The 16,346-nt window shown below is 42.1% G+C and overlaps 1 protein-coding gene across 5 annotated transcripts in view; it reads right to left on the bottom strand.

Moving 5' to 3' along the window:
* Positions 1–482: 482 nt before the first annotated feature.
* gapvd1 (GTPase activating protein and VPS9 domains 1) overlaps positions 483–16,346 on the bottom strand; it is a 33,892-nt gene continuing 18,028 nt past the window's right edge. For 4 of the 5 annotated variants that reach the window (XM_053325994.1, XM_053325995.1, XM_053325997.1 and 1 more), the window contains 15 exons: positions 15,125–15,259; positions 14,298–14,417; positions 13,889–13,966; positions 11,489–11,835; positions 11,231–11,318; positions 9,676–9,747; positions 9,445–9,573; positions 9,203–9,329; positions 8,959–9,071; positions 5,554–5,713; positions 5,200–5,387; positions 4,617–4,830; positions 4,190–4,262; positions 3,879–4,076; positions 483–3,627 (listed from right to left, as the gene is read on the bottom strand). In XM_053325994.1, the coding sequence (XP_053181969.1) occupies positions 3,487–3,627; positions 3,879–4,076; positions 4,190–4,262; positions 4,617–4,830; positions 5,200–5,387; positions 5,554–5,713; positions 8,959–9,071; positions 9,203–9,329; positions 9,445–9,573; positions 9,676–9,747; positions 11,231–11,318; positions 11,489–11,835; positions 13,889–13,966; positions 14,298–14,417; positions 15,125–15,259 (2,183 nt within the window). In that variant the 3' untranslated portion in view covers positions 483–3,486. The remainder of the gene's footprint in view (positions 3,628–3,878; positions 4,077–4,189; positions 4,263–4,616; positions 4,831–5,199; positions 5,388–5,553; positions 5,714–8,958; positions 9,072–9,202; positions 9,330–9,444; positions 9,574–9,675; positions 9,748–11,230; positions 11,319–11,488; positions 11,836–13,888; positions 13,967–14,297; positions 14,418–15,124; positions 15,260–16,346) is intronic. The other variant, XM_053325996.1, reaches the window with a different exon arrangement.

Genomic DNA, 16,346 nt, shown 5'->3' with positions numbered 1-16,346 from the left:
GCCATTGGCTTATGCAACTAATTAACTTCACACACCAAAATTTGAATTTAAATTAACAATTGTGAGATATCATCAGGGGACACAAAGCACCCCATGAAGAACTTTATGATGAAAAAAAGATGAGTATTAGAGAAGGCAATCGGTGAAGTAAGGAGGGCTTTTAGATGAGGGGATATCTCCAATTACAATCCAGCGTACACTTGTCAGCAGTAATGAAATGTTTGCTGAGAGGCTGCTATTTGTGGCTGCTAGATTGGATGATGCTGCTCCACTGCCCCCACTAACAATTATATTCCATGCATAAATTTCCCCACCATCTATTCTATTGTGTGAACTGTCCGCCACATATACCTACAACTGTCCAAGAAGCTGCGGAATAATGGAACATTATTGTACGCGTACAGTAGGTACAGTTTGACATTCTCCTGTAGAAATTCATATTGTATCTCAACATGATGCCAGAGCCACAGAAAAATTAAAAAAAGGAAAAACTTCTGCTTCTTTTATTGTTTTTAAAGAATTACATAATGCATTAATCACAGTAAAGACAAACCGGCTTTCCCCGCATGTCATAATTGTGCAAGCTTACAATTAAATGTAAAATTAGATGTAATATGTAAAACTTTTTTTTTCTCTGCTCATCCTTTCAACTCAATTGTACAGGGAGCAGAGCAGTAAAGCTTTGAAGAACAGACCTCATTGGTCTGGTTTATTTGACACCACTGCTCAGTGGTTTGCATACAATCAGAGCTAAAAAATTATAGTCAATATCACAGTCGTATGTGTTTGTTTGCGTGTAGATGATTTGGTGTTTTGATCAGTGCTTCACTGGGGTCATTCGTAGCTGTGACCGGCTATCTGAGGAAACCCTGAAACATAAGCCAGGTCCAAATAATTTCATCAGATTTGTGCAGTATGTATTTCCAATTAAAGTGACATCACACAAACCTAATTAGTATAGATGCAACCTGCAACTTGATTTTCCAGTGCATGGTTTTCTCATCAAATTGATTACACAGACCCTGCGAGGAAGTGTACAGCACACATGTGAATCTGGTGCATGTGCTACTGTAGACGGGTAGAAAATGTATTTGTGATGTCTCCCATAAACGCGGATGCTCATCAGCTTGAAAGAGTAACAGTCAGGTCCTTAAGTTTGCTACTCAAATAAATGTTCATGTTAAATGACTGCGGCTGCGGAGGCCAGACAGTAATTCCAAAATGCACTGCTCCCTGTCAAATGCTTATTTTTTTTAATTTTTTTTTTAGGAAAAAGATATTTTGTGCAAAATAAATCATTGAGTTCTGATATGCAAGTATCACGGACACAAAGAAAAGCTTTGCATCCTCTTGCAGGTTCAATTACTGGCCTGTGGCAGATACTAATCCTATTCTACTGTTTTACCATGATTGAGAATGTACAGACCATTCAATGACTTCATGCAAGAGGAGGCAGAGGGTCAACCAATCACACAATCGTCTCACACACCCACTAGACAAAAAAGAAAGAAAGAAAAAAAGAAAGAAAAACACTCATGTACTACACCAACCACTTTAGCATTAACTGCAAAGTCAGTAACAAGTCAATAGTGTTGATTATTTGATCTTCTATCCTACTGTGTATTGTGCTGTCAGGTCATTTACCATAAAATGTAATGGATTATTCAAACTATAATACAAGTGGCACGTCTGTGCACAAAAATGAAGCAGAGGAATTCAAGAGAAAAGGAGTTTTAGTCATTTCTGGATAATTAAAGACATGCTTCTTCTATAATTGGAAAGATACAATGACACTGGGATATCACAGCACGCCAAAATAGGGGGAAACAAAAGAAATATAAGTGCACATAAACACGAGTCCCTTTCTTGAACTTATGAGGAGGTAGAGCGCTAATATCCAATAGTTCACTAGTCTGCCCATGCGGACACATGTGGCATCTCAGGTAATAAGATCAGAAAGTAAAACGTCTTTGTTCACTAACAAAGGCTTGTTATTTAAGGGTGATGTGACCACAACAAGCATCACAGCAGCTCAGTATCCCAACTTTCCTCCCCTTCCCCTTTATGTATTACTATGAAAAGGCGCTGAACTTACGAATCTACAGCAAACCTTTGACCAGTGCAAAATGTGATCCAGTACTCTGTTGTCGACCAATGCAGGACAGTTTCTGTTTCTGCGGACTGATATCAGGCTCATTGGTTTCAACTCTGAGGTAGGATCTAGCTAAGAATACCGAAGGGGATATTTGTTCAAACTCAAGTGCGTTTAAAGGGACTGAGCCGTCACAATCAGTAAAATGTGGCAATGCCTGTGTGTTCCTGCGTGTGAGGGCTAGACAAAAAGGTTCCTCAGTAAGATGTGGTTGGCCCATTGGAGTGTATGTGTGTGTGTAAGAGAGGGGGCGTTAATGCCTATTCTGGGTTTAAAAAAAAAAAGAATATTAACTACCTGTACAGAGCGCCCCACATCAAAGGCACTATTTTCAATATTTCCTCAAATGCCACCACTGCTCTGTGCATGAGTTGACCCTGTATGTCTTAGATCGCCCAGCGTCCCCCGCCTTAAGGGCTACTCACTACTAAGGTGCCTTCCTAACTCAAGCTTTTTTCTCGCAAGTTTAATACAATACCAGCACTTGCCTCAGACATTTGAATGGGCATGATATGTATTTTCATTGTTTTTTTTCTTAAAAATTAGATAAACAAAGCATTAAATAGAATTACAGAAATAAATACATTTTATTTCATATAAATATGTGGGCCCTTCTGTCCAAATTGTTCACTGACACGTGTTTTGGGAATAGGATGAAGTAAACAATTCATGTAATAAGCTGCCCTACTGTTTGATACACTAATCTTATGAGTAGTGATGGTTACTGTGAATTGCTCTCTATGTTTGAGTCACTAAATCCCATCAGTAACTCTCACGCACTGTAAATCACCATGTTACAATGCACTGATGGACGTTGCATTGTAATTTAATTGGAAGCCCATCCCTCTCACTCTGAAAAAAAAACAAACAAAAAAAGATCAGTGATCACACCAAGGAAGTCTGGTCCCTTTAAATAGGATTATCTTTTAGGTTGATTTAATGTCATACTGATAATTGTATATGTGTGTGTGTGTGTGTGTGTGTATTTATATGTATATATTCCTAATACAGACCCCAAAAGTGAAACATGACGGAAGAGACAAAAAGATTAAAAAGGAAAAATCCAAATTCGGTTCAAAGTTAACATTTTGCCAAATTTTTTCCCCCAAGGCCGTTTTTTCCCACCACGGCTAAAACCTGGATTTGTCCACATACATACAGTAATATATATTTTGTAATCTTTCAACGTCTCTGGCTATGTACAAGCTATACAAATAAAGAGCAGGCTGAGGGCCAGGTTTTAGAAGCTGTGCAGAGGGAGCAGTTGGTTGGGAAGTCTCCCAGTCTCCCGGCTCCTTCCCCCGCAGTCTGCCCATACAGGTGGCTGTTCTGCTTCACTTGCGATCGTCGATGGTCTTAATGAATTCCACTGCCGCGGTGAACTGCATCCACCAATAGCACTCCTCCCCACTCAGCCGGCTGGCGTAGAAATTATTGATGTACTGAACGGTGGACAGCAGGCAGGGCGGGTTTGCCTGGAGGGGGAGGAGATGTGGGGATGGGCCCGCATTAGCCGCTGAAAGAATCTCACGCTATGCCATACAGATTACAATCATAAATATGTAAATATGTAAGATATATACACACACGTTAAGGTGCCTTAAAATTATAACACAGTCATTTTTGGGGAACAATTTTCTGCTATTTATTCATTCATATCAAAATCTTGGAAATTTAAAAAATTGTTTAAAAAATGCACCTCAGTAGCAAGAGAGGCAGGACTCACCCTTATCAGGACAAAGACGAGCACGGGGACAAAGTCGTCGGCTCCGGGGACGGAGTCTTCATTTGCCAGACTGAGGAGGTTCATGATGGTGGAACACATGCGCAGTATACACTGGACTTTGTCTCTTGGAGTCTTGTAGGCATTGATGGTCCTGATCTCAGACTGCGCAGAGGGCCAGGGAGTCTCCTTCAGGTACACCTGCAGCCAGAATAAGTCACAACATTCAAAATCATTCAGAAGCTACATGAATCTTCTGTCTCCACAAATGCATTAGTAGAAGTGATTTTCAAATAATGTGAACGAGTTGATACCTCTGGGATTTGAAGAGCTTTATGATTCGCCGTCACAACTTTTGAGAGCCGCTGGATGTGTTCGTGGAAAAGCCTGCAAAGAGAAAAACAGCTCAGTGTGTCACGGCAGAGAGCTCATATTCTGTTCAGTGTGCTGGTCACTATTACTAAACTGTTTTTGTGTATTGGTTGTATTTGTAGCTCATCCTTTGGTTTTTTAATGATTGATCACATTGCCTCAACACTTTTAAAATACAGAGAATACAGTAAGATGAGCAAAATGAGCTTCCATGGTTTCATATATATACACACACATACACACACATACACACAACTTTCAAAATGATATTAACTCTATATAACCATACAGTATATTTTTGGATAATATAATAATATGATGGTATTTTATTCCACTTTGAGAGGCACTGTAGTAACTCCAGCTACTCACTGGTCTCTGAGAATATCTCCATCCTGGTTTGGGTAGAAAGCCAGTTTGAAGATGCGGTTCATAACGCTGCGCTCGATAGCCATCTGGGCATCCTGCAGCTGGTCCTCGCTAGCATACTGCCAAATGGCATCACTGGCCATGGCACCGTACAAGTAGCGCAGAAAATCCTCCACTGCTGCGGTCTTGTCATCAGATGCTGTGCACCCCTGGAACGCTGGAGGGAAGGCGGCGAATCAACAGAGTCAAAACCAGTACGGGATAGAGAGTGGATGTTTTAAAGTGAGTTAAGTAGAGTCTGACAGTGACACTGTGTGTGGACCCACGTCAACTGCCTTTAACTACATTTTAAGGATAAGGACACACAAAATAGGGAAAAAAGTGTCCAGGAAGTACATTTAAGCTACCAACAAATCACATTTTAGGCACTTACTGTAACTGCTTGTGAATAAACTCTACTCTATATTATGAATTGTATGTCTTGTATGGAGGCCACAGTCTCTTCACTTGTTCTGTTCGTGCAGTGATAACAGGGAAAAGCATTGGAAAGCTTGTAAAACACACCTAGATGAAAATTTAGAGATACCTTTAATGAAGTCCAGCATCTTGGACTCCATGTGTTCGAGAAGGAGCCGAACGCAGACAGTGGTGAAGTAGCGGTTTGCCACTTCCTTATCTCTCAGCACCCTCTGGACGAGCCTCTCCAGATGGGCCTGTGAGGTCTGCAGGCCCTGACGACACCTGGTTAGATAGGCTATGTATGGTGCCCGCTTTCTAGAAGAGGAAGCACACGCAAGAAGTTGTTTTTTATTATTGACGCTGTAGTACGGGCTTTGTCTCTGAGTTGCAGCATTATTCACTGAACAAAGAAAAGATCAATTAAATATACACCGGGTGGACAAAGTGAGTTCTCCTCATCTCTCCGGGTTTCCAAAGTTACCTGTAATCCTCCGCGATAGCAGCCAGCAGCTTCCTGCAGGTACGTGCGTCGAAACGGCTGACGCAACGCGTGGTCTCCTGGATCTGGGCCATCTGGTTCTTATCCTGAAGGTTGATGGCCTCTGCTAGCTGGACCTTCAGGAAGCAGACGATCTCATTGTCTGGGAGAGGGGACGACGGGGAGGCAGCATTAGACGCAGTGCTCGCCGCTCGCAAAGGGACGGCTGGTTGCTGTAATTTGATCAACCTGCCGCCTCCACATGACAATGTGACTGATGGCTACAAAGATGAAGTCTTATGGTTCTACTGTTAACCATTTCACAGCGGTGGCGTAGGCAGAAATTGTATTTTTTGGTGGGCCATCTTTTCCCCCAGAAAAACTGACTTGTGAAAAGTTTGAAGAAGAAGGAAAAAAAAAGAACACGGACAAACTGAAAAACGAGCGTTCAGTTTACTTTGCAACGCTCTTCATCACAAAAGCAATAACAGCGAAACACACTGCCTATCCAACATGTTCAACCAACAGCATGTCATAATATAAAGCCTGTACACAACAGTATAGACAAATAGCAGTCTTTTATAGCCTGTCCAGTCTAAAATACAGTATATTTGCACTGGCGAGACCGGCTGCTCATCAGCTCTACAGCACACCACACTGTTAATTAACTATTTTATTGCATAAAGTGGCAACTGAACATAAACCCAGACAGCGGAGGTGTTAACTTAGACAGAAATCACATGTAACATATCCCTTGTGCATTTATTATAGCCTACAGACGTTACTTCAGTGCCGGCCAGCTCAGGAAAAACCAAATCTGCACATTTGAAAGAAAACTGCGTCCTTACAAACTGTCCTCACCACTGTGATGAGAAGCTCCTTGATTTTCCATTCTTGGCTGTGTAGAGGAAATTGATACAAATGTAGCTGTGAATGTGGTTCATAAATGGCACATAAATCAGTGGGTTGAACCCATAGCTGCAGGAACATGATTTCAGTTGACTATTAAAACAGCCGCTCCCAAATAAATGTTTGAGTTCATTAAATACGTGCAGCGATCCCACCACAGCAGAAACAATAAGTGCGTCTCCCCATCGAGAGAGAAGCTGTACTTATGCACAAGTCACAGTAGTAGGGTTGGAAAATTTTTAAATTTGGAAACTTTCCATTGGAATTAACAGGAATATATGGGAATTAACGGAAATAAACTCGAAATGTACAAAACTGGATGTTAGCCTATAACAGGGAACTTACTGTAGTTACAAAAAAAACATCTTGTACCATAATCTTGGTTAAAACAAAAAAGGTTTAATGCAAAAACAGCTGAATATGTCTCCTATTCCTCAATCACATGCACATAGCACATTACTTACTGCAGGGCCACACCCCCTACACACACTGAGCATTCCTCCATCACATGCTCACATCATTTCTAGAAGGGAATATGTTTATTTCAACATTCATGTTTTTGTTGTTCAATGAAAGAATTGATTCAAGTTCTAATCACAAATAAATCAGGCAAAATGTCCTTTAAAAAAAAAAGTATTAGTTTGTATGCATGTCTGCTTATGACAAAACTTAATGTTTCTATTTATGTTTGTATAGGCTACAGTTGACACAATTTGTATAAATTACCCTAAACTTCCAGTTAATTCTGTAAATCTCTCATAATTCTCATAAATCTCATAATTCCCATGCAAAGTTTCCAATTTGGAATCTTTCCAAAATTCTCCAGTTTAACTTCCTATGGTATCTGAAATTTTCCACCCCTTTGCAACCCTTCACAGCAGCCTACCTACATTGATTATTTAAACCTCCCGACAGGCCGACAGAATCAGTCAGGATCTAAAGGTAATTAAAGAAGTGTTGTTCTACACATCCAAAAGGTCAAATACAGCCCAGGTTCATACATTTAAATGGTTTAGAGAAAAGCAGTCGTCCTCCTGATAAATGCTGAGCTCCATCACAGCTGTCTAAAAATCTAATACAGAAACTAAAAGTTGAATTCAATTTCCCCTGGAGAGTTTCCTCTGTTCTGTCAACTTGTTAACTAGTTTTTAGTTATCAGGCTGCCGGAGACAAATCTAGCCTGCATGTGTCAGCCGGGTCAATGAGCCGAGTGTTTCCCACCCAGTTCTTTTCCCCAATCCACTATCTTTACACACAGGATCTATTTTTGCTGGACCAGCTCGCACACGACAAAAAATAATAATTAATGCAACAACACAAATGGGCCTTTAGGTTGGAAGCCACCTGGAGGTTGCACAACGCCTACTTCCCCAGCTGTGGGTGAACCTGCATCGGGGTGACCGATGGGGAGAGAGCACCATATCACCAGGGAGAGAGCGGCTGGGCTGATGAGTGTGGTGGACTCAGTCGATGAAGGCAGCTGAGTTTCTTTTCCTTCTCAACTTTTTTCAAGTAATACATTAAAACATTTTTTGCCACTGTAGAGGCATTAACATTACATCACCTGAAAGGCAGCCAGTTGGCTAAAGGCAACGCAGGAAGGTCTGTGTGTCAGAACCAGCGCAACTACTTCCATTCTGGAGACTTCCTACTACTTATATTAACAGTTCAACTTTAATCAGCCCACAAATTCAAAACAAATGTCAATATATATATATATATATTTTTTTTATATCTATTGTTACAAAATGTATTTTGATTAAACTTAGATGGGTGGGTCAGTGTCACCAAGGCCCATTACTCACTACTCGTCTATTTCACTTAATTCTTTCTGCTTTTTTTCCTGCTTCATGATGTGTGGACATGAAGGTGGTGCCCTGTAGAATTGCTGTGAGGAAAGGTTAAGAGGTCCCTCTTTTATTTTGTGCACCATCCAGGTTCTTTTACCTTTTGATGAAATGTTTTGGGCTATAATTAATCCGTGAGGTTAAACAGGTATTCTTAATATGCATGATGGCTTTATAATGTGATATTTTACAGATCCCAATAGGGAATTCATTTTTTTTAACATACCCGACTCTTTCAACCTTCCCCCAAACCTTGGAGGGCGAGTCAAAAGGTGAAGGTGGTACAGATTTGGTGTCTTGCTTAAGGACTCTTTCAGCAGGTTGGATGTTTGCCAACATTAAAATCTGGTACCCCCTCCCAATACAGAGTTGTGACACAGATTGCTATTATTTAGCAGACAGGACAAAGTATAACAGCTTAATACACCCTGTAACACATTACTGAGTTAGCTTGTCTGCATTAATTCTGTCCTGCTGTTCTGCATCACGAAATTAAAAAATAAAAGTAAAAATAAATTCCTTCTTTTCAGAAAAAAGAAAGTAAATGAGTTGTGATATCTACCTATTCACTTCAGTCTACAGCAAGATCAAAAGCAGGCAACTCTTAACTAAAGTACTAATAAAGGATAAATGTAGCATGGATGCAGCCTACCTTCAGGGTCCATGTGGTCAGGCAGCCCATTTCGAGTGGTCGCAGGGGTCATGATGGGCAGAGCCACTGAGTCTGCAGAGCACAACGCCAACCTCAACTTCTTCTTTGCATCACTGGAAGACACAAAACAAATAGCATCTCTAAATAATAGCAACGGCGAGGCAATATTTGCTTTTAAAAAAAAAGAAGTGTTGAGTGATCGTTTGTAAAGTGGGTTTCGTGGTTTTTCTTAGCGATATCTGACCTGAAAGAGAACTTGGAGTCATGCTGCTGTGCTGTCTGACTGGCAGAGTCTGGGAGGTCATCTGTTGAAATGTTCTGCAGGGTGTCTTCTCTTGGAGAGTCATGCACGCTGTCCTCAACACAAAGATCTGTCGACATAGGAAAAAGCAAATAAGAAAGCAATAATTACTCGGTTTATCTGATGTAAGTGTGTGTAATAGCCGTATATATATACACAGAAAAAGGGTGTTGTTTTTTTCTGACCTCCGGTACCATCGTAAGAAGCTCCGGCTGCGGCTCCGTCACTCGGGCTGGTCCTCTTTATGTTCCTGTACTTGTCCAGGATGTCTTCAGCTGCCTGCGCTTGTGTGCTCTGTCTGGGCAAAGGGTCATCTAGAAAAATCCCAAAGCACACATGATGCATTAAACTTCCAACATGTCGGAAGTGCCTCGGCCAGTCTTGCACTGTCATTAAAAAACAAACCAGGAACCGACCTTGCGGCATTCGCTCCGGAACAATATCATCTTTCTCCTGCTTGTCCCTTTTCCTAAATGCTGCTATCGGTGCTGTGGAGGAGACGTAATGTCAGTTGGGTGGAGTGACAACAATTTCATTATCGCTGGATGACAGGCTGATCATGAGTAACCTGTTGGCAGCCCATCAAAAATGCACTTTATTAAATCTTTGGTACTTTTTCATGGGTTGTAATTAGACTGAAAATCTATAAGTGGGATGTATGGTATCATTCCATTTACAAGTGTCAAAAAAGCAACAAAAAAAAAAAAGGTGAATGAAACCATTGGCTGATATCAGAACATCAAAAAGGTCTGTATATCATGATGAAAAATATATAAAGACATAAATAATCCTACTGATACTTATCCTATTAACACACAGGTGCAAACGGGATAAACAAGACACACAGTGAGTCGACCATTTGATGGATCACACATGAAAATCTGATTGTCTACATTGATATTCTGTATTCTCCAAACAGTCAAAAATGGCAACATACTGTAACAAAGGAAGGGTGACAAAAAACAGATGCATGAATGAGGAGTGTGGGTGTATGAACTCAAGCTACACCATGTCACATCACAGCTATACAGCTCTAAAGGCGACATCTACAAAGCAGCATGGCACGCAGCCGCTGGCTCCAGCAGGAAAAGCTACGGTAGCTCAATGACGACAGCGTGAAAGCGTTACCTGGGACATCACTCTCAGCCGTCCAATACAGCACTGTGAGGAACACAACAGACAGGGTTGGCCTTTCACACACAGGCTGCCGCTCTGCGGGACGACTGACTGTGCGTCACCATGCAGAGCAACAGGACAAACACAATGGGCTCTACAGAGTTTTTGCTGGGAGATTAAGGCTTCACGACTCTCTACTTTCTCCATGTGTTCACACTCCTCATTTTTATGAATAACAATTTAGTGTTTGCTTAAGAAACATCATTATCTCAAGGAGTAATAAGCAGTCATTCCGCGTGGGTACAGCCCATTATTTCCCAGACAGATGTATGAGAGATGGTTGTAGAGTAGAACTGCAACAAGAGATGTGTCATCTATCAGTGCTGATGACAGAGAGGTCTATCTAATGACCATTAGCCGCTGGCTGACAGCACTGCTGGGAGGGCTACAGCCATACAATCTACACAGCTAAAGCTCCTGTGATGACTGATTAGCTTTGAAAAGTCTATATAAATCTGCAGCCGGTGAGACGTGAGAGAAAAAGGACTGGACATGTCTCTGGAGTAACTTCAAACAACAAGAAACATCATTTTCCAACTGGAACATCAGCAATGGAGTGGACAACATGGATCATCATTCTCTTTCTCACATTATAAATTGTTTTTTTTCGCTCTGCTCTTTAAAGTGTGATATTTTTCTGTCAGTTATGATTAAGAGAAGTTTTTAAACTAGAACAGAAAAAATAAAAAATAAAAAGGAGCACCACAATCAAACATCACTTAAATGTGCAAAAGCTGATTTTTCAGTTTAGAAAAGTCATCATGTTTTAAAATGACCGAGCGACCTGTTTCGTACCTTTGGGAATGGCTGACACAAAACGTTTCTTCCACCAAGGTCTGTTGCGATCAGACTTCTCATCATCACTGTCTTTTCTGTCCTCAGTCTGTGAATACAAATCACCAAATTACTCTTAGAAGCTAGCAAACAGATTATTATACCTAACAGTTGGAACTGGAGATGAAAGAAAACATTCATTTTTTTTTATTTGTTCCTATTTCTGAGCAGACACATCTGTCTATAGCGACGAAAAAGAGCACTGCTGTAGTTGGTTACCTCTCCTTTCAGGGAGTCCTTGCTGGGGGACGAGGACGGTCCTAATGCGAAGGCCCCAGCAGGGTCGCGCTCTTCGACTGCTACCCGCCGATTAAGGCCGGGGTCACTTGTGGGCCGGCGGCCTGGGCACACGATGTCAGAGCTGCGGCTACGGACCAGCCTGTCAGGGAAGGAGTGGCGCTGCTTAGTGTGCTCCAGCTCAGCCTGGGCCAAGCAGTGGGGCGTGAAGAGAGAGTGGCGTGTGTCCTGCCCCAGGGCACTGGCTTCAGGGATGGGAGGGTCGGGGGGAGGGTGAGGGGGCCTGGCGTAGTGCACTTTGGGCCTCACTATTGTTCCAGTGGAGGAACCTGAGGTAATAAATGACAGAAAATAACAGATTTGTTTAATGGAAATTTGCCAGATGAATATAGAGGACATTTAAATATGCACTTGGTATGAGTAGTTTTCATTAGAGTCCCTCTCATTTTTACTTTTAAGCCCAATGCTGAGATTTCAGACTTTACATAATAATCACGATGAAGGCACATCAGACCCACTTCCTCCACTTCAAGTAGCTGACTGAAGCTAGTCAGGAGAGAATGGGAACTGGTATGGCCTCTCTATCCTACACACACACACACACACACACACACACACACACACACACACACACACACACACACACACACACACACACACACACACACACACACACACACACACACACACACACACACACACACACACACACACACACACACACACACACACACACACACACACCAGCAGCGAGACAGTGAACCAGGTGAAGCGAAAGAATTGACGACTTTTACACTCATTACCGTAAGTGCAATAAAACCTTCACAAGAAAAAAGCCAAGTACTTTATCGAAAAAACTGCTTTGCCTGCAGTCCTTCATCCTCCACCGTTATGTTTTACACAACCACAGCTCACCACTGAGGCCAATAGCAAATTGTTATGAACAAGCTAAAACGATAACTTACTGTACGTCGCTGCTGTAAATGTTTAGCTTGGTTTGCCACCTATCTTGAAATTTGTCAAATTCTTGTCAACTTAGCTAATGGCTGAGACAGTAGCCCCCTTTCAAACCTTTCCCCCCCCCACCCCTCCCTCTACCAGCAGTACCTGCAGCAATGACTCACAGCGGCAGCAGAGGGAGGAGGACAGAGGACAGGAAGGGACTGATAGTGACTAATGTCTACATGTTCTTCTTTGTTTCTTCCCTCAGTATTTTGATGTCAGAAAAAATTATTTATTTCACTGACATTATAGATTTGTGTCCAGTGAGATACTATTGAGTTTATATAGTGATTTTGCTACTAATATAAATTTATGCTAATACTGCTCTCTGGATTGCTTCAGGAAATAGCACTTAATTCATGTTCATGTGTAATTCATGTTTGACTGTAATGTGAAAACTATAATCTGTGTTGGGGTTTTTTATATTGAAATGATAACTGGTCCAAAATTATGTGAAAATGCAATTTTTAGTCAATAACTTCAAATGTTCTTGGGGGAGGACCCCTAAACCCCTTAAATATATTGAGGCATTTCACTTTTCACACTTATCTGGAATGAATGAACAAATCTAAGCTAGTCTTAAGTTATTCCACAGCCAGTGTGAGTTAATACAGGTCCTGGCATTGTGGTCTTTGTTCATGCACAACAGAACTGCTGATTGAAGAAAAAAAAAAAAAAAACTGGATTATTTTTCTAAAGTAGATATTTGTGTTCAGCTCTTCTAAAGAATATAATAAGTTAATGAAATTCTACCAGTACATTAGCCAAGAGGTGTTTATTCTGCACCATAATATTTCACTGTTCATAAAGAGTAGTTGCTAAACATTACGGAAACAGTGGAAAAAAACACCTCGAAAGTGGGGGAGAGTGCTAAAGAGAGATGTTAGTGGGAGATGAGCCCTAGGTGTAGGTAGGCCACCTGTTCCAAGGGTAGACTCTCTCTCCTGAAAAGCTTCCAATGGCAGCCTCGTGCCATGAGCACAGTGGGACAAAGGGACAGTGCCAAAGAGCCTGGGGTGAGGTCTCTCAACCTGTCATCCCTTCACCTTGCCACAGACACACAGCCACTACCATCCTTCTCTCAAACAATCTCCACCTGCACTGTAAGAAAAAAAATAAAAGACTCCAAAGATGGGACAAAGACTGATCAAAATGGATCATTTGGGACACTAAACGTGGCGAACGGAATGACATTTCACTTCCACTTAAGACTGCATCCAATAATTGGCACAAGACTTGGGCGAGGGGGCACAGGCACTCTTTTGGTTAATTTCGCAGACCTCAAGCTGTTCCGTGAGCATGCGACATTAAGGTCGGGAATTTAATGATACTCATTTCTATCTCTGACTGGCTGTAGAGCATTACGGGAGCGCAAATTACCTTCACCGGAGGAGAGGGGATCAAACATGGCCAATAAGGAATCAGCTTGTGAGGGTGGAGATGTCAGATGGTGTGATCCTGTAACAACACAAAGAGGACATGAGACAATTAACAGAGTTGACTAAATTGACCACTGACACACAAATGCACATTTCTGTTCACTTGAGAAAAATGTCTATCATTTGAAGTCTTCCAAACTTGCTGATTCCACGGTCCTGCTTACAAGCACTGAGCATTTAACACTCTCTTTTAAATCTCAGTGAAAAAATACAACTGTTGAGCAAATGACACAGTTTGGTGGCAGCTGTGGAGGTGACAGGGATTGATAGCTCTGGCTTCTGCTGTTTTCACCAGGTAGACACCGGACTGATGGCTTAGCTAGCCTAGCGGGGATGTGACACTCTCCTACCGTGGCCTGACTCCTCCCCATCTGGACTGGTCACAGAGTCCTTTCCTCCAAAGTCTGAGCTGCACTCTGACCGCAGGTCCTCGATCTTGTTGGGGATGTCTTCTGAGGTTGCGCTGATACCTGCGGCATAAAAACAGCTGTGTTGATATTCAGGACAAAAGTAACTCAATATCACCTCAGTCTACAGAGAGATGCTTCAGCTTGGCAGCAGTCAAAAAGAAAGAAAAAAAAAGTGAGAACCTGCATGCTAACAAAAAAGAGGATATTTTTCTCTTTAGACTATGCTGTATGGCGTCTCTCAGATGGGAACCCAGTGGGAGCTCTAAATTGGAAGCGTAAGCTCCCATGGGTTAGGGGAAAGACACAGATAAGAGTGATCATCAGGCGTGGACTATCCATCGGCTGGATCCCGCGGGACATTTTCCTGTGTGCTGAGCCTGGAACGTCACCGCCGGCTTCTTAATCTAGGATACTACTTCATGCATGTCAACATAGCGTGTCCACCTGAGCCCACGGAAAAGACAACCGGCATTAACCTCTGTGTCACACAGAACATTTCACACTGACCCCACTATGCTGGTTAACAACCCTCCAAGCACCATGACCGCTCCAAAAAAGAAACAAGAGAAGCTAGAGGGGAGGCAGTTTCAGTCTGTGTATTTAACCTGCAGGTCAGCATACGACTTTCTCTACTTACAGAGACAAAATGAACCAGAGAGTAAAAATAGAAACCGAACTGAATTGTTTCAAAAGGAGAAAACATGTGAGATGAAGTAATCGAGTGTAAAGTTGGTGTTGTGGAAGAGACGGAGTAGGTAGATTTATACCTGAGACAACACTTAGGCCTGGAGTGCTGGGTCTTGAGCTGACCTCTCTGACCTCTGTATCATCTGAGGTACTGCCAACACCGGAGCAGCTCTCCAGCTCCTGCAGACGCTCCTCCTGTTTCAGGTCCGGGGCTTCTGCAAAAAAGCAAAAAATAAATAAACATAGAATTTCCCTCTTCAGGAAAAAGTCGTCTTTCCTCACTTGTAGTGCGAATAAAGTACCGTTTAAAACCAACGGTACTCATAGCTGTTACCAACAGATGCTGGTCATTCTGTCACTCCACCCCCTCCTCTGTTACGGTTAGGGGGAAATCAAGCGCGCACATATGCATGAAATCAAACAAAGCATACATTATCATGTCTTATACCTGCCAAACGAAACCATAAAGCTAGTTCGGCCAATTCTTTGGCTACCCAACGGAGCTGTTGGGTCGGACCCAGAGGCTCCATACTAACAGCAGTACTCATTTGCATGCTCGTTAGTAATAATGTGTTGGTGAAGTGCTCTTCAGAGTGTAGTTTTCTGCTGTCTAACCATGAAACAAGCGCTCCACTCAAAGCAAGCCTCCGATCGTGCTATTACAGAGCAGAACAGGAGCAGCAAACGGAACAAAAAGCAATCAAGACACTCATGCATGTCATTTCTACACTGCACATATTGAGATGGTGTACTACTTCAATTAACATAAGGCCCAGGCTTTTCAAAGCAACACTTAACACTATCAATAAAGCACTCCACTGATTTTCACAAAGCACAGGTAAGCACACAATCTCTAATTAATAAAAGCGTTAGACAGTATCTTCATTTTCATTTTCAAAGAACAGACAAAGAAAATATAATCTATAATTTAGAAGACAGTGTTTACACTGACATGGCGACACTACTGATGCCCAGAGTGATAACTGTCATAACAAAATAATAAATATATGCACACCAGTCTCTGAGCAGTGCAATGTTACATCTAGCCAGAAAAAGAACTGACACCACGTAAACTGACGGAGGACAGCTGCTGTCCTTGTGCTTCCCTCCCCACTGCTCCACCACAGGTGCAAACACACCTGGTGGTCCCTCTAAGGAAACCCTGAGCTGCCTTTTACTGGCACACGCAGATCTGCCCTGAAAGACAGGCAAGTGCACACAAATATGATGACAGATGCATGCACACATTTTTGGTGTGGAATGCAGTGCATCCACACCTGGTGTCCCAACCCCCCACTACAT

Source organism: Scomber japonicus, chromosome 9 (assembly GCF_027409825.1).
Source record: "Scomber japonicus isolate fScoJap1 chromosome 9, fScoJap1.pri, whole genome shotgun sequence".
NCBI lineage: Eukaryota > Metazoa > Chordata > Actinopteri > Scombriformes > Scombridae > Scomber > Scomber japonicus.
Note: the sequence above shows the minus strand (reverse complement) of the source record. Positions and strands in the feature narration are given on the sequence as shown.